This window comes from Ursus maritimus, unplaced genomic scaffold (assembly GCF_017311325.1).
Source record: "Ursus maritimus isolate PB19 unplaced genomic scaffold, ASM1731132v1 scaffold_15, whole genome shotgun sequence".
NCBI lineage: Eukaryota > Metazoa > Chordata > Mammalia > Carnivora > Ursidae > Ursus > Ursus maritimus.
In genome coordinates, this window is record NW_024423897.1 from 50,191,012 (window position 1) to 50,216,762 (window position 25,751).

At 46.2% G+C, this 25,751-nt stretch overlaps 1 protein-coding gene across 1 annotated transcript in view; it reads left to right on the plus strand.

Moving 5' to 3' along the window:
• MYO10 (myosin X) overlaps positions 1-25,751 on the plus strand; it is a 206,438-nt gene that overhangs the window by 133,871 nt on the left and 46,816 nt on the right. The window contains exon 19 of the mRNA XM_040630534.1: positions 214-294. Coding sequence (XP_040486468.1) covers positions 214-294 — 81 coding nt within the window. The remainder of the gene's footprint in view (positions 1-213; positions 295-25,751) is intronic.

The window sequence follows — 25,751 nt, forward strand, 5'->3', positions numbered from 1 at the left end:
CTTTGCGTTCTGTGAAATAATTTCAGCAACTACAAATTGTCTTTTGGCTTTATTTTATATTAGAACGAGAACGTTAAAAATAAAATCTCTTATTAATCCTACAATTTATATTGGCTTTTATTCCTGTTTCTGATCAATGCCTAGAATGCTGAGAAATCTAAAGAATGGCATAGTAAGAGACTAAATCAACATATACTTTTTCCTTTCTAATAGGACTCACTGCATTCCTTAATGGCCACGCTAAGCTCCTCTAATCCTTTCTTTGTTCGCTGTATCAAGCCAAACACGCAGAAGGTAAGATTTACAGCAGTGCTAGACGGAGGCTGGGTCTTTAAGGACACCACCTCCTGGGGCACTTTCTCTAAAGTCCTTTCATCATAGATGGTTCGAAGCGTATATGACATTATTATAACCCAACATTAAATGGAAAAATTCCCTTTGTCTCTTGGGCCCATTTGTCTGCTTCTGAAGGATGCTATTAAGCTTTAGAGAAATCTAGCTTAAAAGGAAACATTGTGAAGCTTTCACAGTTTTGTTTTGTTTTGTTTTTTTAAGGTTTTGGTTTGAAATTTTGGGGCAGGCTTCTATTATGGAAGAGATAGTCGGTGTGTGTTTTGTGGTTGATTTCTTTTTTCATGTTGCTTTCTTGTTAAACACGTTGAAGACTGAATTCTAAGTAGCAATGCTGACTTTGAAAGACACTAACCAGGTGGTCAGGCCTGTTTTGAAAAATCCTGAAAGGCTGCCATCGTCAGTTTTCATGGGTAGGCTCTGTGGGTTTAGCTTTCTAATGCTCCTAGCCTGATTAGAAACAAAAAGTGTTAGAAGAAGCTATCTAAACAAAGAAAACTTTAGTATTCAATGTATGTAGTTGCTGAATCCAAGACTAAATGGGCACCTTGCCCTAAAATGTTGTTGAAAAATGGAAATTATCTTCATTTGGGAAGCATCAGCTCTTAGTAACCTCCCCCAAAGAGAAGAACCCCGCCGCCGCCATGCAAGACAGAAATGTCATTGGTCCCTCTTTGGAAAAACTAAGTGCTATTCTCATAAGACTTGAGAGACGGAATCTGCCCTGAATGGTTTCTCGTGAGACTTGTGTTTTATTCTGGTAACTTTGCTGATGCTAGGTCTTACTTTTTATCTTGTTTACCAGTTGCCTCTGGCTTTAATATTAGTGATTCCTCATTGATGGTTTAAAAATGTTTCTAAGAACCATAGTGTTGAACTCTGTCTTCTAGGAAGGCAAAAGCGGATGCTTTCTTTATCCAGGAGTAACCTGTTAAGTTTGCTAGCTTACTGTGAGCCGCGATGGTGGGAATTTGTGGTGTTTGTACGGCGTGAAGCAGCTGAGATTGGTCCTACGTGGAAGGTCTGTGCATCTCTTCCAGTAGCTTAAAAGCATAGCTCGTCTTTCCATTTCTTGAATTTATATTCAGATGTCTTAGATTATCACAAAAATGGCAATATACACAATATGTAGTTTTGGGAATGCATATTCCTAGATAATGTAGGAAATTACCAGCCAAAACATGACGTCAGCTGGTTTTTATTTCACTTTATCGCCTCAGTGGGCAGTATTTACAATACAAATGGACTTCACAAATACTCACAGGAGCTGTTTAACCCGGTACTGTTCCTCTATTTACAACTGTGTTAATACCATATTTCGCGGCGCCTGGGTGGCTCAGTCTGTTAAGCATCTACCTTCAGCTCCGGTCATGATCCCAGAGTCCTGGGATCCAGCCCCACAAGACATCAGGCTCCCTGCTCAGCAGGGAGTCTACTTCTCCCTCTCCCGCCCCTTTCCCTTGCTCATGCTTGCACTCTCTCTCAAATAAGTAAATAAAATCTTCAAAAAATAATAATAATACCATATTTCATCCTTCAAACATGCCATTTTTCCCCAAAATGTAAGGACCTGGGTATTGGGGTGCATTTCACAGCTTTTGGCGAGCCATAGTGTAATTGGGAGCCCTTTTCCTGTGTTAGGGATGTGTAACCCTGACCGTGCAACTTTACAGGCGTCTTAGATCCGATGAAACAGGACCTGCCCCCGCCAGCCCTATTATAAGGATAGAAATTTTAATTTCAAAAACTCAGTACCTCATGTATTTGTTTTCTTTCTTGGGTGACATGGGATTTTTCCTTTCGCTTTTGAAATTAGCCCTGCTTGAAAACGCTTCTGCAGGCAGAATATTGGAGAAATTACCTCTTTTTGATGTTTATTTTCTCTGGCTGGGATTTGACTGTGCCTAATGGCTTTGGTTTTTGCATTTAAGGAAATGAGCCGGCCCAGCCTCCTATTCTTTCATACATACTGCTTCCAGTCTTTCTGTCACCTGACCTGTGGTAGACACTAATTAATGCTCACCGAGAGATGGGCCCTAGGAGACTCTGGAAAAACGTCTTGGTACCATTTTAAATGCAACCAGAAAGTAAAGGCACAAACACGTGAACCGACTTGTCTGAGGCCCAAGATGTAGGTGTGATTTGAAGTGTGAAGATGCTAATTAGAATATGGAAATAGTTAATTATGACTTGCTTAGCATTCATTTGGTTCCGTTGAAAATATCAGATGTTACTGGTGATGATGGTCTATGAAATGTATGTAAACAACCCCCCTTTGGAATTTATTATGAGTGTTCTTTTGTCCACAGATTGGTGCTTCTAGAAATTTCACAGGGAAAATCTTACCTGCCGTCACCCCATAGATGGGGAGTATATATTTCTGGTGCGAAGGGATGAGACGGTCTCTCCCTGCCTCATACCCTTTTCCAGTCATTTGTTCATCAGGGGACCTTGAGAGGACGTATTCAAGCTTACGTGTATGCAGGCGTATTATGTGTCATTCAGAGCACGGGTCATGGGTTTGGGTGGGTTCTGGAGGGTTTATTTTTGACCATTCTGTGACCAGAGGGATAAAAAGAGTGGCTTTAAAGTCTGCGGCCTAAGGAAACGTGGCCTTAGAGAAAGCGAAAGAGCTGCTTTGTGCTTTTAGGAGCATATCCAAGACTTCTGTGGTAGCTTTGCGAGTGTAAGCACACAGCCCAGGGGGCCCTGAGCTTGTAGGACAGGCTGCCTCCCCTCCTTGGCAAGGATGAGGCTCAGAGTCAGTGCTTGGGCCTAAAGCATCTGGAAATCCTTTGTTAGGAATGTTACGGGGTTTTCGTTATTTGGGATTTTTGTGTTTTGCTTTGAAAAGCAAGTGTGAGCAAGGGGAATATAAATGCTAGAACATTATGTCAATTCAGCTATAATAATTGTGGACTTTTTTTAAGGAACAACATGTAGCTAACCTTGGGTGTTGTATAAAAGACATTCACTAGCGTTGAGAAATTCTGGTGCTAAGTTGGGCGACGAATTTTAGAAAGTCTATATACCTCTTCCTACAATGGAATATTATTCAGCCATAAAAAAGAATGAAATCTTGCCATTTGCAAAGACATGGATGGAGCTAGGAGGTATTACGCTAAGCGAAATCAGTCGGAGAAAGACAAATACCGTGTGATTTCACTCATGTGAAATTTAAAAAACAAAAGAAACGAGCAAAGTGAAAAAAGAGAGGCACACCAAGAAAGAGGCTCTTAGCCATGGAGAACTGAGTTACCAGAGGGGAGGAGCTGGGGGATGGGCAGAATAAGTGATGGGGATTAAGGAGTTCACCTGTGACGAGCACTGGGTGATGTGTTGTTGAATCACTGTATTGTAACCTGCAACTAGTATTACCCTGTGTGTTAACTACACTGGAATTAAAATAAAAACTTAATAAAAGACGGAAAAGCGTACCTCTCCATAGGGGCTTCTGTGCGGTTAATTCTTTGCCTTACACAGCACTGCAGGATGGAATCTCCTACTTGGCTTAGAATTTTGGAGTTTACAAAGGGCAGACTTCTCCTTTAGACAATTTTTAGGTGGCAGTGTAGCCTGTTAGCTTTTTTCTGTTGTGATTTGTTGGGCAGTGCTAGTTTCTGGCTCAAAGTGTCCAAACCAACACCAGGAGATTTCCCTAACAAAGGAAACCTGCTTTGCTTCCTCAGAATTTCTCCCCAAGGGTGTCCTGTGGCCTGTGATCTCTCCCTCTGTCCCCGCCTGGTGTTTTAGCAAATAAGTTCTGGTCAGAAAGGTCTGTCATTAACATTCCTCAGAAAAACCCCGAGGACGGGCAGGACAGAATTAAAGAAGGGAACAAACTGATAAATATCAGGAAAACCTTCTGGGGTGTGAGCCCTGGCTGTCTGCCGTTCCCAGCCTCGAACGTGGGGAGGGTGAGGCTGTCACTTGTCAGGAACGTGCCTGGCTGACCGTCCTCCCTGTCCTTCTGGAGGTTTGAGTGAGGAGCACTCCGGTTCTAGTGGGGGGAACATCCTCGATTCCTGCAGCATCTTTCAAGCTTTTAACCAGCATAGCAGTGGCCTCAAAGATTCGGTCAGAGTCTCTTCCAAAAAGGCAGGACTTGGGTCCCCTGAATCACCCCGAGGCTGAGGGCTGGTGGAGGAAGGCTTCCAGCAGAGATGGTTGCTGGGAGTGGGGTTTATCTAAAGGAGGAGGGGAAGAGTGAGGAGAGGAACGTGCCAAGGGGAGGCCCCAGAGAAGGGAAACTGAGGTCTGTGAGGGGGCGCTGCAGTCATAGTTGCCGGGAATTGTAATATCAGGTGGAGTAGTACGGAGCTGGAGCCGGAGTCAGCCCGACCGTGGTGGTCTTGTCTTGAAGCACCCTCTGTGTGCCCTGAGACACAAGGACCTACCACCCTTCTCACATGGTGGTCTTTGAAAGACTTGAGAGGATGCCAGGGCTTTGCACTTAAAAGAATGCTGATGACCTGTATCCCTCTCTGTCCTGGTGCCACTGTTTGCATCGGACTAGATTTCTCATTTGGACAATACCCGAGACAGGCTTCCAGCACACAGGAAGTGAGGACACTGCAGGCATTATGAAAACCCAAGCCTTCTGCTTCCAGAGGCCCAGCGATTCCACGAATGAGTTCATGAATTCAGCACATTCAGTCCTGAGGACTCTTACATTTCTGTGATCCAGGTGCTGCCTGCCATTTGTTTTCTTGGGTTTTTTTGTTTTGGGGTTTTTTTTAAGCTTGAACTCAGGACCCTGAGATCGAGAGTCACATGCTCTACCAACGGAGCCAGCCAGGCAATCCCCTCCCCCCACTTTTTTTTTTTTTTTTTTAACAAAGACCAAACATTTCTTTAAAAAGTTCTGATGATCCCATGGTGTATTTCCTACCTTGAATTTTTGTCCTGTTCTTCCTAAATCTTTTTCTATTTCATTTTATTCTTCTTACTTGTCATTAGCCTTACTGAACTTTCTTGCAGCAACTTTTTGTTTTTAGTCACTGTTCTCTCTACCCTAATCCTGTTTTCTGAATAAAGTGTTCCTACAAACGAAGACCTTAACCAAGTACAACTTTGTAGGACCTACCTTGCCCGTCTTTGCACCCCGCCACGTTGCTCAGTGTCCAGGCCACAGTCTACAGTACGTGCTCAGTAAATGGTGAATTGCTTACTCAAGTACATGGTGCCCTCGCTCAGGGTATATGAGTGCTTAACTTTGCCAAAGATAAAGACCTAACTTGCTACTTTTTTTAAAGATTTTATCTCTACACCCAATGTGGGGCTCAAACTTCTTTTTTTTTTTTTAAAGATTTTATTTATTTATTAGACAGAGATAGAGACAGCCAGCGAGAGAGGGAACACAAGCAGGGGGAGTGGGAGAGGAAGAAGCAGGCTCATAGCAGAGGAGCCTGACGTGGGGCTCGATCCCATAATGCAGGGATCACGCCCTGAGCCGAAGGCAGACGCTTAACCGCTGTGCCACCCAGGCGCCCCGGGGCTCAAACTTCTAACCCCAAGATCAAGAGCCCATGCTCCACAGACTGAGCCAGCCAGGCACCTACTAACTTGCTACTTTAATCCTGACTGCTACAGGTTTCATTCTAGTTCCTTTATTTCAGACGTGTTTTTTGCTTCTGGATCCTATTTGATTGGTGTAGGTGGAAGTTACCCTAGGGATATACCAGGAGATCAGTATTAGGGTGACATCCTTAATATGATTCAGCCTTTCAGTGTTCAGACATCAGCACACGATGCTAGAATATCTCAGGGCTCTTGTGGGCAATTGGTATGGGAGAGTTTTGCTCGCCTTAATATACTGGCTATGCTTGAATCGTGTTCATGTTTTTTACTGTTCTTCTGCGAGCGGGCGGCTGTTTGCCCAGGACCGCGTTTGGCGGCCCCGCCTGCCCCGCCCTGGGCTGCTGTCTGCTTTCCCTCTGTGCACTCGTAGGGGTCCTGAAGAACAGGGTCCTCCATTGGTGCTCCAGTGTGACACACCAAGGTCACAGGTGGCCGTGCTCCTGCCGGACACAGGGCGAGGGGAGGCGCCGTGGCCTGTCCCACTAGGATCCACTGAGGTCCTGAGAGTGTGGGGGGGAGGGCAACTGCAGAGCCCCGCAGGGGCCGTGGGGCGAAACAGAAATGGAGCAAAGGTGTGTGCCTAGGTTTCTGTCCCCCGTCTTGTCACTGAGCCGTCCCGTGACCTTGGGATGGCGTCTCCTCTCTGAGGTGTGTATGAGGGTAGCGCCTGCATAGGGGACCCGTTTTAGGTATTAAGTGAGCTAAGGGGGGCCCAAAACAGCTGCGTTGGACTGTGTGGAAGAATTCATCCCTGCGCTGTAGGCGGGAGACAGAACATGCTCCCCATTTCTACAGCTCCCTCTGTCCTCACAAATTCCAACCCGAGTTTATGCTGGATCACAGGAAAAGCTTCCCAAGACTGCTGCCAGCCCTTTTCTTTTTTGGGTGTAGTTTTAAATCACCTGTCTTTGGCAGATTGTCATAACTGCTGCTCGTTTTTGGTTTTTTGTTTTATTGTTTAATTTTCTTTAGTCCTTGACCCTGTTATGGGATGAACATTTATGTCAATTTTTAAAAATTGATGTTATCTTTTATTCCTTTTTAAGTAATCTCTACACCCAGTGTGGGGCTCGAACTCATGACCCCCAAGATCGAGGTGCTCTACCACCTGAGCCTCCAGGTGCCCCTAAAGTGGACTCTCTATTTTTAGAAAATTTAAAATTTACAGAAAATCTGAGCATTTAGCATGGAGTTCCCATATCACTCTCCATCCCCCTCAACACACACACACACACACACACACACACACACACACACAGTTTTCCCTCTTATTAACATCGTACATGAGTGTGTCACATTATAATTAATGAACCAGTATTCTAAAGTCCAAAGTTAACATTCAGGCTAACTGTGCTGTAAGGCTCTTTGAGTTCTGACATGTGCACATGGTCAGGAAGTGTCAAAATGCCAAATGTTCACAGTCTATTCCTGATACAATGAACATTTTCTCAAGTAATAGGTCCTAAGAATAGGATTGTTTCTGATTGGTCAAAAGGCGGAGTGCTGAGAATGAGGTCTCTATTGCTCAGGATAAAATGTAGAAGGAACCGACAAAAACCTGCAGGAGGAAATGGGGAGGGCGAAAGCATTAGGAGCAGCAGGGAGCCAGGACGGCTTAGAGCTATCTGCACCATCAGCCCCTTTGACGCCTCTCTGCCTTCAGTCGGTCTTACAGCCTTTAGAGGTGATTCCGTTTCCTCCGCATACTTACTGGGAAAAAATGCCCCCTTGGCATTGAAGAACCTTCCAGAATTCTTACTGTCTTTCTGATTGCCCCTCGTGTTTCCTGCTCTCCTGTAACTGGGGTACCCATTCCTAGCATCTTTTGCCTTTTGAGAACATCACATAGAGACACCTTATAAAAAAGGGCAGCCTTACCTTTTCAGGAAATTTTAGTAAAGGAAGCATTAAAGCGACCATTCTTCTCCCTGAACAAAACAACCCCATTACACCCCTCCGCGCGGTCACTTGAATCCTGTTTACCATGTTGTCATGGCAACTATTCAGTAGCGCTATGCAAAGCCCCGGATAATAGCCGCAAATGAAGGTCTGCTCCAGTGAAGAGTGTTGTTCTCAGGGTAGACTTTCCAAGGTCACAACTAGATTGCTCCATTTTGTCTCGTGGCTTTTTCTTTTTTAGTAATAGGCCCTCTTTGAAAATTGGGGGGGGGGGGGCCTCAAGCGTCTTCACGCATCCGTGGGAGCTTGGGAGGTGGTTAGTTCGCTCCTGCAGTTCAGACTGCCTCCAGCAATTGCTACCCCACCAGCCTCGCCGGGCTGGACTTCCTTTCAGTAGAATCGGGAATGAATTAAGCAGGCAGAACCCAAGACACCACATAAAAAGCCTGGGAACGCCAGCGAGCCGAAGAAAGCCCGTGTTTGTGTCCGTTGCCTCGGATGCTCGTAGTCCCGGACAGCTGAAGATGCAGCCGTTCACAGTGGACACGAACTGAAGGGGCCCCAGAAACCCAAGGTAGGAGCCTTTCTCTTCTTTGAGCCCCTTAAAAGTTTCACGTGCCTGGGAACGATCACGGTAGGGTAAGATTTGGTGGCGAAGGGTTTTAAGCCCGGGAGAAAAGGGCTTTCCCGTCTCCCTGAGCACCAGAAAGGTTTACTTTCGAAACAGGTGGGTAAGTGCTGGTTTTGATCGCGCGTAACAGTTGGAGCTGCTCACACTTTGTCAGAACGAAGGACATTATCAGATCAGGCACTGATAACGGGATATATTTTTGATCGGGAATTCGCCTTGTAGAGGAAAACGCATTTTTAATAGGAGGTTGGAAGGGGAAATTGCTGGAAGTGGTTTCTTTTGTTTGAATGGGTTATGGCGAGGCATTTTGCTTGCCAAGTTTACCCGCCCCAGAACGGCAGCTTTTCCTCGCCTTGTAACTTTGTGCGAACCTTTTGCGGAAATCTGCCCAAGAAGGAGCCTTTCTTTTTAAATTGTATCGTAAACTGGTTTGTACAGGGATGTGGAAATGGAGGAGTGACTGCAGTCTCCTGGTCATCTCTCGACTATCCCATGCTGATTTCGCACAAGCAGACACTTGCCAGAATTTTGCAATCTGCCCCGAGAAACCTGAGCGGTCTCATTTTGTTGGGATTCTCATAGTCGCCCCAAGGTGTCCCCAAAGAAAGAACATAATAAAGAGCGACTGAAATGCTAATCTCTGCCTCCACCGGACACTCGAATGTGTTCAGTTGATTTCCATTCATTTGCTAAAAGTGCCCTTTAAGGGAGCAAGTTTTCAGTGTGAAGGTGGTCTTTCATATTAAATTGACTTACATTTAAAAGACCCGAATAATAATGCGGCTGACGGCTACTTAGCTAAATCTGCTTTCATGGAAATAAATTTCCAGCGCTGGGTGAAAACCCAATGTGTTAGACTGTTTTACATCAGGTTTAGCAATCTTACCGGTCATTAATCTGACATAAAATTAATTACCACCGTGAGAGAAAGGTGCAGTGTTAGTCACCAGTGGGAAAGTACCACCTCTTTCTGCCTCTCTCAGACTGAGTTTCCGTCCCCACATTGCGATATGTGGGTCCCGCCCGTTCAGAATCCCATTGCTCTGCAGGCTGGCTTGAGTGACAGAAAACACTCACTCTCATGAGTGCAGTTTCACCCTCCCTTGTTAAAGGATACTTTGCGGGAAGACTGTGATTACAGAGACTCGCCTGCTCTGTCCTGCTGGCTTCCCACCTGGGAGGGACCAGCTGCCAGGATGGGATAAACATTTTCCCCTGTGCCCACCGTGACAGACGGTCGTGCCCTCCTCACCTCAGCCCTTCAGCTGAGCATTTCAACTTTGGCTGTTCGTCCTGAACTTCTGGAAATAGCGACCAATCAGAAGAGCAGCCCCATGCCAACATTTGAGCCAATCCCAGTCTCAGACCGTCTGTCTATTTTATGCAGTGAAGGAGTGTTTTTTTGGTTTTTTTGTTTGTTTGTTTTTTTGGTTGCTAACTTAAATGGCCTTGCACTGGCATTTTCACAGGCAGCCCCCTTAAAGTGTGATCTCTGAGCGACTTTGTTCTAAAGACCCACCACTGCCCACCCAGCAACTTTACAGAGACTGGGTCCCAAAGCAGTGGTCCCCCTCTAAGACTCTGGAGCAAAGGCGGCCCAGGTTTGAGCCCAGAGCAGAGGGTAGAGCTGGGGGGTGCATTGCGTCGTGGTGCTCGGGCTGAGTCTAAGCCTCCCTGGGTCTTCTCACAGCCATGGAGGAGGCCCTCTGCACCTCCTTGGCTCTTCAGTATTTTGCTGTGTTGGCCTTTGACCCTGGGGTGTCCCCCTGTTCCTGCCTCAGGCTGGTTCTTTCCCTGATACACAGAAATACCACAATACAGAGTAACAATAACAAAAACACCACCGCGGTGAGCAACTGGGTTTTGCCTCCACCCCTTCTCAATATAGAGGCCATATTTACTGATTATAAAATAATTGGAAAATATGCAAAATATAAATTTAATTTAAATTCTTTACATTTTATTTAGAGGCTGCTCTTAATTTTGTAACTTTTATTAGCTTACTGTGTCTTAAATCATTCCTGTGCTTTTTTTCATGACTACAGAATTCTGTTCAGTGACTGTACTTTGAAGTAGATTCTATAATTGGACTGTTTCCTTTTCTTGTTGTAAACAATGCTTCTGTCTTCTGTGCATTATTACCTGTCACATTCAAGATTGTTTTTTAAAGGTAATTCATCAGTTTAGGACTCGGTTGTACACATCCACACGGCCAAATTGTTCATTAAGGCCAGCACCGAACTGGAAGACTGTTTTGCAACATGCATGACAATGGATTTATAGCCTTAAACAGTAGCCCTTAGAAATTAGGAAGAAAATAACAAATGTGCTGGTAGAAAAATGAGTAAAACACATGAATGAGAAATTTGCAAAAGGGGATACACAAATGGGAAATAACCTGACAACTTGCATAATCAAAAAAATAAAATTTTAAAATAGTGAGATAATTTTGCCCGTGTGAAGACTGAATTTCTTGGTTTTGTGTTGCTTTTTCATAACACTCCTGGGGCAGTAATGGAAGAAATGCCCGTTATGTACACTGGAAATTTAAATTGTGGCAGCTTTTCTGAAGAACTGTCTCATCCTGTTGTCTTGATTGAATGTTTTCTTGCCTCTCCCAGGTCCATAAGCCATCGGTTTTTCTCTCTCGTGCTGTTAAAAGTTCCTTCTCTCCGGGTTCCATCTCCTCACTCACACTCTCTTTGTGTTAAATATGTGTGAATATTCTAATGTTTCATGTAGAAATTTATACATAAAGGGGAGGGAAGGTGGGGGAGTGAATAGGAAGTGCATCCCTGAGCAGACTTTTCACTGCTGAATATTTCCAAAGACAGGCCGTGCCCACGTTCTTCTTTCTAATACTGTGCCATCCAAACTGCGCTTGCCTCCCTTCTGCTGGAAGCTTCCAGGTACAGTTTTCCCTGCCCCACCCTCCTCATCCCCTGCCCTCACCACCCCCCCCAGGCCTGTGACCTCGCCAGCCACCCCGCCTTCCTGGCACCTGTCTGACTGGCCTCCTCCCCTCCCCCTTTCTCTTGACTGGCTCCGGAGAGGTAGGCACGGCCTCAGGTTCTGCCCTCCTCCTCACCTGCCCACTCCTGCAGAAATGCTCACTTCTCTGCTCCAGCTCTCAGCAAGGTGAGTTCCTCTGCACCGTGTCTTTCCCAGCCCCAAACCCTCCTCTAAGCTTTGGCCTCCTAGGCTAATTTTGTAACCAACTTTTTCTTTTTTTCTGGGTTTCTAAGGTTTCTAGTTCTGTGCTGGTCTGCATCCCCTCCATCACATTTCAAATTGGAATGTGTTCGTGATGAAATTTCACATTCTTTACCTTCCACCGCCTTGTTTATCGGGTTTTTCTTAGTTATCGGGTCACAGCAGAATATCGCAGTCTTGGCGCCGGTGGCATTTTGGACGAGGCGATCCTTTGCTGTGGGGCCCCGTCCTACGCGGTGTAGGACCTGTAACAGCCCGCCTGCCTTCTGCCCATTACATGCCAGTAACAGCCTCCGTGGGTCTCCAGACATTTCCAAAGCTCCCCCAGGAGGCAAGGTTGCCCTGCTCGGCAACCAGTAGGTTATGGTGTCAGTGCTGATTATTTCTTGGTTTTTATCCTATGTTTCCTTTGCTCTCGTTAAAAATGGCATCTATGTACAATTTAATTTTTTTTATACCAATTGTTCAGGCTTTGAACCTTGAGTTCTATTGAATATCGGGTGAAAAGAGAAAATGGCGTATCCTTTAACATTTTTCCAGATGTAACGAGTCTCTTGTTAACACAGATTGTTTCCTAGTAAGTAATCCTAGAAAATTTTAAATGGGGGGGATGGGTTGCCCTTAATATCAGTGTGTCTTGCAGGATTACGTAATTGTTCTGTGGTACTACCCACTTTCTCAGATGAATGGGTGGCCTAGTTTCAGCCAGTCTGAAAGGATAAAACAGCTCATTAAAGTGTGCCAGATGCTTCATTTGTCACTGTTTCGCTTTAAAAGGAATACTGTTTAGCTTTGGAATTACACTGTGTGACACTCAAAGTTTGCCTTTATGAAATGCAAGACGAGAGTCCCTGTGAGAAATATTGCAGCATCCCCACCTCCGTCCCCTCGACGTTTATGATGAAAAGTTCACTACCAAGCAAATGTTTTAGAAACTGTTAAGTCAAGCTTTCCAAAAAGTCTTTAGACGCACAAGAAAATGGCGTTTGAATATGCAAGTTGGATAACAGACTTCTGCTTTTGAGCCAGAAAGGGTTTAAAGGACAAGGGTTTGGATATGCAATCTTTTTAGTGTACCTTGATGCTGTTTCCACTGGGACAGTTTAATTAAGGTTGTTACAGTACGTAAGTGGAGGACTGAAAGAAAAGTAAAGCATCGTTAGTATGTTCATTGTGGCTTGAGAAATTGCAGAAGGAAAATTAGCCTGACTTCATTTCCTTCTCTCTCTCTTTTTTGGGGTTCATTCGTTTTAGTATGAATTCTGAAACATGAGCCTATATATTTGATTCATTGACGTCATTACATCAGTTCCAATAAATTTGGACGATTCAATTTATATTGGACCCCCCCCTTGCAGCTCCTAGGGGCTTTTATTCCCAGGTGCCATGTAAATTAGGGAACTTCGTGGAGGTGGAAAGGCAGTTTGGACCTCATTATTACATCATTTGGTTTGGATTTCCAGGATCCTAAGACACCTGTTTGTACTCAGAGCCAGGTATCAAAGGTGCAAAAAGGTACAAAAAACTGTAAAACTCAATGTACCTGACCGTCTCTTAAAGCAGTCATTGTCTGTAGCCTGGTGGCATCAGCAGATGGGCCACTTCTACTTGGGAGCGCCTGCTGTGTGGAGCTGCTGAGCCCGAGGCATTTCCTGGTTTACACACACTTGGGGCTCTGCCAGGTCTGCAGAGTGAAAGCCTTTCCCTTCTCATGCTCAATTAGAAAAAATGAACTACAATACAATCGTCACTTGTTCTCCGTGACTCACCTTGCCTGCTCCTAGCACATCCATGCCCCTTGTTACAACATGTTGACGTAGTTGCATGATGGGGAAGCTGGTTTGGAACTATTGGGAGAACCTTTAGCCACTGGCCTGGATGCAGAGGCTTTTCTGTTCCCTGTTCTGGTTTCGGTAACCAGCCTCACACACAGATTGCCCTCTGCCGGGTGCGGTGGGGGCGTAAAGGGATAGACACGCTTCCCTTGCATATTAACTCTTTTAAGGATCAGGTGCTAAAATCTAGGAAGCAGCGAAGAAATGAACAGATTATGTCTGATTCCTTTCTGTGTCTGGTGGAGATCCCTGACCAGCCTCAAATGCCGAAACACTGATGGGAGGATGGGGAGACGGACCCAGGAGCATTTGTGGAGTGTTCCCCAGTGTGTATCGTCGTAGTGGTTGTAGTCCCATGGTTTTCTTGCCTGAATCACAGATCTCAAACTCAACACCTGTCGTGCCCAGCCTAGCGACTGTATGGGCCCAACCTGGGATGTGTTTCTGCATATTCTGGGGCTAATGCCGCAACGTTTTCCTAATTCTCAGAGAACAGGTTGATTCTGTTGCTGTTGCTAGTGAATAAGGCAGTCTGTGCTTCAGATGATAAATGGGTGACAGGATGAAAAGACAGGTTACTCCTTAAACATTTTTGGATTAAAATAATTAGGATGCCTCAGGGGCTGTGTCTTGCGGTGGACTGAGCGAGGCTGTACAGAAAATGCCGCACTCACGGTCACCAGCCACGTGTCACTGGTCTGTAAGTCCACAGTGTTCTGGTTGATGGAATAAGGACAGAAGTCACCCCCGTTTTGTTTTTGTTTTTTTTTAAGATTTTATTTATTTATTTGCCAGAGAAAGTGCACGCACACAAGCAGGGGGAGCGGCAGGCAGAGGGAGAAGCAGACTCTCCGCCGAACAGGGAGCCCGACGTGGAACTCGATCCCAGGACTCTGGGATCATGACCTGAGCCAAGGGCAGATGCTGAACTGACTGAGCCACCCCGGCGTCCCAAAAGTCACCCTTCTTTAGGGTGGTGACAAGGATTGAATGTGATTCTGTCTGTAGAACCCCCGGCTCAGGCTGGCTCACGGTGGCCACTGATGGTAATTATCCTGCTGGTCATGATGGCAGGAGGCAATGTGTGTATGTCTCCGGAGGGACCGGCGATGGTAGCTGTGCGGCAGTCCCAGCAAATCGGGGTGTTCATTTCCTCTCATGACCTATTGTCTGTATTAATTCACCGCTCACTGAAGGTGGCACGGCACCCTCAAATAGAATTTATTCAGCACATATATTCATTTTCAGGTAAATATAGAAAACGACCCATTTGTGGTAAAAGGATTATTAGAACCCTGAAGACCATTCTTTAAATCCAAGAATGGGGAAGGCGGTTACGGTCAGTTGGACCCTAAAGGAAGCAGATGGATAGGTTATTCTGAGGACAGGTGGAGAGAAAAGAACATTGTATTGCCATACCTGCTTTCTGTTTGCTGTGTCTTTCTCGGATTTCGGAATGTGTTTGTTCTGTCTCTATACGTAACCCTTTGGTTTTTTACCATTTAGCTTACGTAGTGGAAGAGTCTCAACTTAAAACTCTTTTGTGCTGATTCTCAGGCACCAGGGTCGTGAAGAAAAGTGCCAGGCTGCAGATGAGACAACGTGGCACATCACACACTGGGCTCTTTAATCATGGGGTGGGGGGCAGCGGGGCCGGAAGGGGGGTTCTGATTTAAGCGTCTTGAGCGGAACAGCTCCGAAGCCTGGCCCCAGGCTCTGGCTGCTGCAGCGCCGGGAGTCCCGTCGAGGCTCCAGGGATGGGAAGAACCTGGCCTTTGAGCATTGCCTGACCTCCCGTTTCCTAGCAACTCCCAAGTGCTCAGTGGAATATTCTGTGCTGTTCCTAATTTATACTTAACAGATATTGGCTGTGTTTAAGGCTGGCTAATTTCCCATTATGACTTGCAGACAACCACTTTAATACATGAATAAGCAAGAGAAAGGACTCCTGGGAGGCTGTGCTCACCGGCAACCCCTTCTCACCAGGCCTTCAGTTTCCTTCTAGAAAGTAGAATTCACCAAGGACTTTCAAACACATGACCATTTCCCTGCAGGACAGGCTGCACTGAAGAGTTTTCAAGTAAAATTCTTTTCTTGGACATTTTTTTTCTGATATCCCAGCCCATATTCATGAATATTTATAAATCAGCTACATCCTCTATCAGAGCAGCAACTCCTTCCATAGCTGTATTCTTGTCCGCGAATGCAGAGTGGCCACTTTCTGTTCCTTCCTGCGTAAATGAGGCGATGGGATGGGGTGATTCTCACACCCCTTCCAACCCTTAGCGAACAGGCATCTGGTGAAATCCTACTCTTTCTAATAATTGACGTCTCTCATTTGGGGGCTCAGAATTTTCCCCGTTGCCATTTTTATTTTCGTACTTTTTCTAACCGTTCAGACCCCTCGGTCCTGACTTGCCTTTGTAGCAGTCGTCTCTGAGAACCCCTTTTCCTCTGTGTCCTAGCTTCAACTGAAGAATGGTGAATGAGCTTCATCTCTCAGTGGCTCAGAACTTTGTCTCTGAAGTTCAGCACCTGAAAGCAAGAGACCACCGGTCTATTCTCTATTCTCCTGATTATTATCTGTAGACTGATTTCTGCTCCCGTGGTGGTCTTAGTACCAACTGAGGTAGCCCTGCACTATACAAATAGTAACTCTGGCCAAGCATTACGGATGTCCGTCTGGCAGGTTTTCCAGGCTGTGGACATTGAAGCATGGAGGGCCACTGGGCACATGTCCCTCTTGTGTTCCACCCCATCCCCTGTTTTTTTGTTTTGTTTTCGGGCTCAGCATCCTTCTAGCATTGGCATAACCTTGGTGATTGTGTGAGTGAGTCGGTCCGGTCCATGGCTATGTTAGCAGTTTAGTGCTGGCCGGTACTCCTTGCCAGCATCTGCAGAGAGACAGCTGCCCGCCTAATGTGTATTTCTCAGCATGATTTTCAGAGGGAGCGAGTGTGAATAAAAGGGCCTTTGACCTATTCAATATGGTGGACGGAGCATTTGAAATAGAACAGTGATGAACAGTGAGATTGAGGGTTCGTTTAGCAAGATAAAGGGTTTAATTATATTCATTAGATAAAATGGTAACAGATTATACCCAAGAGGGAGGCTGCTTTATGAGGATTTCCAGATGGGATTTATGCTGAGGATCGGCCCTTCTGTCATCTTTACTGGGGTCTGTGGTCGATTTAGAACCAACCTGTGGTCTCCCTCCTGCACCGCCCCCTCCCCATTTCTCTGTGTTTTTCTGAGTCTCTTTCAACACACGTTAATTGACTCTCAAGATTGATTTATAGATACAGATATATCTCAAACTCCAAACCTCTGATTTTAAATTTATGTGACCTATTTGGAATTTAAACATGCCCTGCCAGCCCACCCTCTGGTCCTTCCATTGTCATTCCTCTGTTTGAGGGGACCTGTTTCTTTTCCTTGCCCAGACCTCAGTCCCCTAGTTTCTCTTAATCTCCCTGGGGACTCACTCTGGAATTTCATTTTTTTTTTGTCCCAGTTGGATTCATTGGTGGGCCTTAATTTTTTTTTTTTTATTGGAACACAGCATACATATTTTTAAAAATGCTCAGGGGCGCCTGGGTGGCTCAGACGTTAAGCGTCTGCCTTGGGCTCAGGGCGTGATCCCGGTGTTCTGGGATCGAGCCCCGCATCGGGCTCCTCTGCTGGAAGCCTGCTTCTTCCTCTCCCACTCCCCCTGCTTGTGTTCCCTCTCTCACTGGCTGTGTCTCTCTCTGTCAAATAAATAAATAAAATCTTTAAAAAAATAAAAAATAAAAAAATAAAAGTGCTCAGATCATAAGTACCTGCTTTGAAAGATCTCTGCGTGAGCCCAGACGTAAAAACGGTGGCCCACGACACGGAGGAGAGTGGTTTAGTTATGAACTTGGGGCTTCGGTAAGGACCCTGGGCCCACTGACTTTTGTCCAGATTGCCAGCCTTGTCTTAGATGATAACCACATCCTCCTCTCTGATCCCACCATGCCGGTGGAGGATATCGAGAAATGTGCTCTGATTGGTTCTAGGACACATTTGTGTCAGCGCTGGGGGAGGAGACCTCCCTGCCCTCAAAGCCTTCCCACATTCCTGAGCCTGATGTCAACCTTCCCACTCTGGCACGTGACCTCAACTTGTAATCCCGCAGAGGACTGAGAACATCTGTCTCTAGGGAAGTCGCCCGCCCTCCTCCACAGTGGCCCCTCCCAGCCTTCCTCCATCAGGTTCTTACTATGTGTTGAGTGCAGTGTTCCCAAGAACTACCCTGTCCATGCCTCTTGACTGCGTGGCTGCTTCAAAAGAGGCCACCAACTTGTGGTTCTCATTGTGGCCACAAGGCACACAGTCCATGCGTTCTGTCTTTGATTCTGACTTCTCTGACCTAGATTTGAACTTGACCACCGCCCTGTGATGTCCATCTGGCTTTGGCATCACGTACCAGCTCATGTTGTCAGTGACGACCTCTTCTCCGCTGTGCCTTCTGGATATTTGTGAAGTTTACCGTATTAACCACAATAGCATTTTCAGCTATACAGCAGCCTTGCGTTTCCAGCGGGGTTCTGGATGTTTCTGGAGCCTAAAGCCCATTCCTCACTGGTGCTCCTTTCTTCCCAGGGGTAATCCTTCCCTTCCCCCATAGGACCTCTTCCATCTAACCACAGACGGTGCAGGTGGGTCACACACACTTGCTACCCCTCTGTCTCCTTTTGGAAAAACCTTGACTCTTAAGTGACGAGACACAGAATAACTCAGCTAACAGTGACCTACACAATTTATGCATATGAGTATCACATTTAATAACTTCTTTAGAGGCTCCACAGTATTGGGGCTTCACATCCATGTGTCTGCAGTTCTCTTGGTCCTTCCTCAGGGTTGCAGAGTGGCTGCCATAGGGGCAACCATCACATCCTCGCAGAATATCTTCATTCAGTTAACAGCTAGTTTTTGAGTTTCTGTTGTTCGTTTGGGATGCATTTCTGAATCAAGCCAACAACGACGTGGTCCTCTTAGAGTATATATTAACCCGTGAAAGGAATCAGGGCAGGTCCCTTCTCTCCTTTTAATAGGAAGGAAAAGTCTTCCCAGGAGCCCCTTAGTAGGTTTGCCACACTGCACAGGAAGCTTGGGAGAGTGACTCTCTGGCAAAGGTGGATGGATTGCCCGGTTGGCTTGGAAGGATCTCATTCCCAGGACAGCTGCCCTGAGTAGAGTGGGAGTTCCCTTAGCAAGAGAGGGTGGATGAGCCCCCCCAGCGAATAAAACTTTACAAGAGGAGTAGAGAGGATGAAGATGGAAAGATGGAAATGCAGAAATGTTTGCAGCTCAGCTTTGCACAGTTCACAGAACTTGTTGGGAGGTGATCTCAGATTTTCTGAATGGACACTTAACACTTGGAACAGTTTTGAGGAAGGAGTTAGGTAAATACACTTACCTTATATTTTTTAAAGATTTTATTTGAGCAAGAGAGAGAGCCTGTGTGTGCACTAGCAGGGGGAGGGGCAGAGGGAGCAGCAAATCCTCGCTGAGCAGGGACACTAACGCGTGGGAGGGGCTCGATCCCAGGACCCTGAGATCATGACCCGAGCCAAAGGCAGATGCTTAACAGACTGAGCCACCCAGGCGCCCCTTATTTGTTGAGCCTGATTTGACGTTTAAATAATAGAAAGGGAAATAATTCTAATACTTTTTGCAAAATTAAAATTGCAATAACAGATTTGTGCACACATGATTATCAGGAATTTCTTATAAGCCTTACCCAGCCTTGACATTGGTATCTTTGTAGAACAGCACTTCTCTGTGTGTGCCAAGAGAGCACTTCTTTTTTCGTTGCCGGTTTGTCGTGGTGTGGGACGTTCAACGGTGCGTCCATGTCATATTGCTGTTAAAGGTCCTGAGTGCTTTGTTCCCACTTCCGGGGTCCGTCTCATCACGGATCGGCACCTGTCACCAGGCACACTTGGAGGGATGCCCTTCTGGTTCTTCCACAAGGAAGAAGAGCACAGAATCTACTCACAGGTCCTAGTGTTTCGCAGCCACATCACCTCGGGCAAGTCATTCGAGTTGTACCAATTCACTTTTTCCATGTCTATAAGGAAATCCCGTTCCTGGCTTACCCACTTGCCTTTATAGCGTACTGGGAGATTTGATGGAGGTAACGAGAATCTTTTGTGCCGAGTAGCCCATATTTAAATATTAGACACCATTATTTGCTCTTTGGCTTTTAAATCAAGGAGAAGACCCCAGTAGTGAGAATTAAATAGCAGCATTACTTAAACAGTCCAGGGGTTCCCTTTTGCAGGAACATGCTGTTTTCTGTCTTGCCCACGCAAGGGCAGAGGGAGTCTACAGGAAAGCCCCAGGTATGTCCTTACCCCAAGAAGGGTCTGGCATGCCTGCCTGAAGGCTGGGAACTTCCTGCGGGGTTTCCTGAGAATTCATGGCCCAGCGTGAGGCAAAGTTGGGGGAGTCTGTGTCCGGTATGTACAGGAAAGGAAGGAAGGAAACCCAGCCGTGTGCAGTATTCTGCACACGTGGCCGTGGAGAGGGACAGAAGTCAGAGCAGCAGGTGCAAGGCCTGTTGTCAAAAGCAGGAAACCGGAAAGGAATAAGAATGGAAGCAAGACGCTGCGGAGGAGGGCAGGCTTGCATTCTTCTAACGCAAGGAAGCATTCGACCAAACGTTAAATACGTGTGGCTTTCAGGCCACTTGTGGGGTTTGGAAACGAGCATGTGATGTGAGCACAATGGTCATTACGATTCAAATGGGTAAACGTCCCACGGACACAATTAAAGACGCAGTGCTTGTTCTGAACACCGGGGAGCTGGCCCGTATCCGTAGCCTTTCCAAGCATTTACTTGTCAGGTCTGGGGAACAAATCGATCAGGGTGCCCCCTTTTGACCTCTTCAGTCTAGCTTTATTACAGACCCCCCCCCCCCAGTGGTGCACTTTTTATTGTTACTATAAATGCTAAAGATGCTGGGTTCAGTGGCCTGTTAAAAAGAAAGCTAACTGAATGTCCTAGGAACCTTCTGTAGTGATGTCCATATAAAGTTATTAGGAAAAATGAAATCCATGTGTTTTGCTTGAGAATTGTGTTGCTATTTCGCACCTTACTTGAAATTCATGGAAATTCTTCATGTCTAATTTCTTTAGAATCATTGGCCTCATGGAAACTACTTGGGGTGTCTTTCACCTTCTTTGCGTGTTTCTCATCTTTGAATAATAGGTCAGTTTTTGGAGAAAAGTAATATATTTTGGTTTGGTCTCTATATAAGCCTTGTATTAAAGAGTCTGACAGTTCATTTTATATAAAAATATGCTCCAAGTAACAAAGGCAAATAGAATTATAATGTTAAGACTTGCTCTTTTCCTCTACATCCTCCTAGAGTCAGAGGCTCAGCCTAATTTGTGAAAGCAGCACTGTCCAGTGGAAATAAAGTGTGAGTCCTATGTCAGGTGAAATTTTTCCAATTGCCACATTAAAGTGCAAAAAGAAATTCGTTTTTGTGAAGTTAGTTTTAATAATATACTTTAGCCCAATATACCCCAAATGTTATTTCAACATGTACTAAATTTCAAAATTATTAATGAGGTAGTCTGTATTTCTTTCCGTATTCATTTTTTCGAAATCTGATACATAATTCTCCGCGGACTGCAATTTAGTTCGCACTGTTTGATGGCACTCTTTACCTGGCTTTCATCCTCTCCGGGGTCAGTTGGCATACTTTTTCTGCAACTGGCAAAATAGTAAATATTTCAGGCTCTGCCATTGTCATGTGGAAGAATTCATGGACAGTGCACGGGTGGGTTCCAAGAAAGCTGTATTTACAAAATCAGGTGGCAAGCCGGATGTGGCTGTCAGGCTGAAGTTGGCCAACCCCTGCCCTAATGACGTGTACCGTCTCCTGGGAGCTTTAATCCTCAGAAGTTGACTTCTGTTTTGGTGTAAAGTCTGCTACCAACGTAGCTATTGTGATGACTCTCATTCAAAAATATTCAGGTAAGGTGTCCAAGGAAACAAAGTCCATCCTTAATAAGGAAAACTTCGGAACCACAGGCACTCCCCACCCCCCTCCTGAACTGGCACCTTGTAGGGCAGACAGTGCAAGCTCGTGGTTCGTGGTGCTGGCCTGGCCCTCTCTGTGCCCAGCTCCGTCTTGGAGCAGCTTTGTGACACTTGTAAGTTGCCCTCTCTGTGCCTCAGGTCATGCACCTTTACAGTGGGGGCGATGATAGTGCCTACCTTGCAGAGCTGCTAAAATGAAAGCGGGCGTCTGGCTGGCTCCGTCGATAGAGCACGCAACTCGTGATCTCGGGGTTGCAAGTTCAAGTGCCTTGTTGGGGGTAGAGATGACTTCAAAATAAGATCTTAAAAAGTTCAATAAAAACTAGCATCAAAAAGTTAGTGTAAGGTCTGACACATGGTAAGCTCTTGGTGTGTTAGCCTTCCTTGTCGTTGCTCCTGTTACCCTAGCACTGTTATTACTAGGACTGTTGCTACAGATGGTCCTAGTAGTGCTGTTACCGCCGCCGCCACCACCTTAGGGACTGAGGAATACAGACCAGTCCACGCACCGGAACAGAAGCGCCTCAAGCTGATCAGTCACCCTCAGGTGGTCATAGCAGCTGCTCGCGGTGTCACCTTGGGCTCGGACTGGTTGACAAGGAGAGGCGCTCTTGCACTCTGGGGACCCTTCAGCAGCATCTGCAGGGGTTCTGGTATTAGAAGTGGCGCTTGTCCTGGGGCGCCTGGGTGGCACAGCAGTTAAGCATCTGCCTTCGGCTCAGGGCGTGATCCCGGCGTTATGAGATCGAGCCCCACATCAGGCTCCTCTGCTATGAGCCTGCTTCTTCCTCTCTCACTCCCCCTGCTGTGTTCCCTCTCTCGCTGGCTGTCTCTATCTCTGTCAAATAAATAAATAAAATCTTAAAAAAAAAAAAGTGGCGCTTGTCCTGCTCCTCTGTCCTGGTAACTGCCATGTGATGTGACTTCTGTCACTCATTCTTTGGACCTGTTGCATGAAATCCCCACTGGCTGCCCTGCCGGCCTCACGGGGTGGTGGGAATGAGCACAGGCCACCGTGCGTGTGTGTGTGTGTGTGCGCTCCGGAAGTTTGAAAGTGTGATGCAAATGTTAGCTAGGAGCATTTCTTGAGTGGTTGGCTCTCTTTGCCTTGTATCACACAGTTAATCTGATCATCATGGGCTGACGAAATTCATAGGGCAGTTGGAAGGATTGAGATGCCTGTAGAATGCTTCAGTCGTTGGCGGAAATGTGGCCCCTGTTCAGTGAGTAGTAGCTGCTATTTTTATTTATTTATTAGAGGTGGGGGGGACAGCTAGAGAGGGAACCCAAGCAGGGGGAGTAGGAGAGGGAGAAGCGGGGGTCCCCGCTGAGCAGGGAGCCCGACATGGGGGAACGTGGGGCTCGATCCCTGGACCCTGGGATCACAACCTCAGCTGAAGGCAGACACTTAACGACTAAGCCACCCAGGCACCCCAGTAGCTGCTATTTTTGAGAAATTCGTTTAAGACACAGCCTTTTATCGTAATCCATCCCTGTAGATTTCTGTGTGTCCTTTGGACTGGAAATACTATTGAATGACCTTGTTATGTAGCGTGACAGACAAACTCCCAAATTTCCGTGGTCTGACACACTAGAAGATGGTGACACACATAAAATTATGACTCTCAGCGCAGAAGACTGACAGAATTAAGTCACTAGAGTCTTATCAGTAATTACTTTCGGATTGATTAAAATGTCGAAATAACAGTGACACCGTGTAAAGTGGGAGCTGAGGGAGTCCCACAGGTGATCCTGTCCTAGAACAGAGCCTCTCTCACACACGAGGCATCTCCCTAATCCTCTTTCCTTAGAGGTAGAGTTTGGGCAGAGATGGGGAGGTTATAAAGCTTCACGTGGGAGTGATCGCCTTCCACTTCTCCGTGCTTCTCAGCACGGGCCATCGAAAGTACAGGACTGCGTTTGCCACGGAACAGAGGGACTCTTGAGGGCCAGGGTGGCGGCGCGGACGGGAAACCCTCTGGTGTGGGGACTCTGCCGTTGCACTTTTGTACTTTCCTTCCATTCAGTAAAATCTGGATAGGATACAGCCCAGAGCAGAAGCCAGTGAGACGTCCTCCCTAGGGAGCTGACGCAGTACGTCCGGGCCGTGACGTTGCTGTGTGGCTGGTGCAAAGAACGTGGGACACCTGTGTGTCCTAACAGACGTCTTTAGGTGAGAGCAAAATGTAGCGCATGTTTTCATTTGCCTTTTTTTCCCCCTCAAACAAAGCGTATGTGTTTACCTGTACGTGCTTGTAGGTGTGTGTAGAATGGACACACGGTCGCGTGTTTGTCCGTTCATGGACTATGTCCAGACGGAGACGCAGGGAGCTGGCAAGAGTGGTTTTCTCCGGGACAGCGGTGGGATTTTCGCCATACACATTCTCCGTGTTTCTGATTTTAAAAACCACCACCTTTGGATACGTTATTCTGTCATGCAGCGATAACTTAATGGAGAAACTGAGACCACTTTTATTTCCCAATTTCTTTTACTTTCGTCCTCAAGCTATACTGCAAAGTGCCATCATTGTATTTTGCAGCCGAGCCATTTCCTATAGAAACATTCTGGTTGTGTCCTGTAAGTAGTCAAAAGGAAAAAAAGGGGGGCGCCTGGGTGGCACAGCGGTTAAACATCTGCCTTCGGCTCAGGGCGTGATCCTGGCGTTATGGGATCGAGCCCCACATCAGGCTCTTCCGCTAGGAGCCTGCTTCTTCCTCTCCCACTCCCCCTGCTTGTGTTCCCTCTCTCGCTGGCTGTCTCTATCTCTGTCAAATAAATAAATAAAATCTTAAAAAAAAAAAAAAAAAGGAAAAAAAGGGATATCGAGCTGTGTTTGGGCATGTTCTCTAGAAACACGCTTTGAGGACCGCTTGGGCCTTGTGGCCGGCATCCTGCCGGGTACCAGTGAGGCCGGCGCCAGAACAGAGTTTTTCTGCTCCTGTTTTCATAAAAGTAAATCGAATCTCGTTGGATAGAATTTGTTTTATTATGGTCTTCTTGCAAACTTCACCCTCCAACAGTGAGAAACCTGGCTCCCACCATTCACCATCCATTCAATTGTAGAGTAGTAGTGGAGTCGTGAGCCTGTTTTCCCAGGGAAGACCTCTGTCGGCTACAGTACGGCGCGCCTCCGCGGCTCCTTTTGCCCTTAGTCTTCCAGACCCGTTTCCGCCGGTACTAAGACGGCCCGGCCCCCAGCCCTTCCGGGAGGTGGTTTTCACGCCTTTGTAATACATAGAGGTTCAATTATGACAACATGCGCTACTTCCTGGGATCCTCCGAGGGTTCACTCTCGGCTTTAAAATTCTCTGGGTGTGGGCGAATGTATCCTGTCGTATATCCACCATTGCAGTAGCATACAGAATAGTTCCACCAACCTAAAATTTCCTTCTGCTCTACCTGCTCATCCCTCCCCGCTGCGTCCCTGGGAACCACTGCTGTTCATACCGTCTCTACAGCTTTGCCTTATTCAGAACGCCACGTAACTGGAATCCAGTAGTGGACACGCATGCTCACTTCAGACCGCTTTCCTGTAGCACCATATATTTAAGTGCCCGCCGTGTTTTGGGGAACTTGATATCTCTTTTTTAAAAATCTCTGAATAATAGTCCATTATATGGATATGCCACAGTTTCTTTGGCCATTCACCTATTGGACGACATCTTGATTGCTTCTAGATTTTGACAGTTATGAATAAAGCTGTTACGAACATTCACCTGCAGGTTTTTGTGCGTTCAGTTCAATTGGCTAAATCCTCAGGGGCATGCTTGCTGGATCATATAAAACTGTGTTTAGCTTTATGAGAAACTGTCTTCCAAATCGACTATCATTTGCATCCAACCATGAATTAACGTTCCTGTTGCTCCACGTCTTCGCCATCATTGCATATTTTCAGTTTTCTGGATTTAATCATTCTAGCAGGTGCATGGAGGTATCATTGTTTTAATTAGCAATTTCCTGAAGCAACTGCTGTTGAGGATCTTTCCATATGCTTAGTAGCCATCCCTGAATCTTCTTTGACGATGTGTCTAGATCTTCTCCTTTTTTTTTTTTTTTTTTTTACATCGGGTGGTGGTTTTCGTCGTGTTTAGTAAGTGTTCTGTATGTTGGATATGGTATTTTCTCAGATAAATATTTTAAAAATATTTTCCAGTGTGTTGCT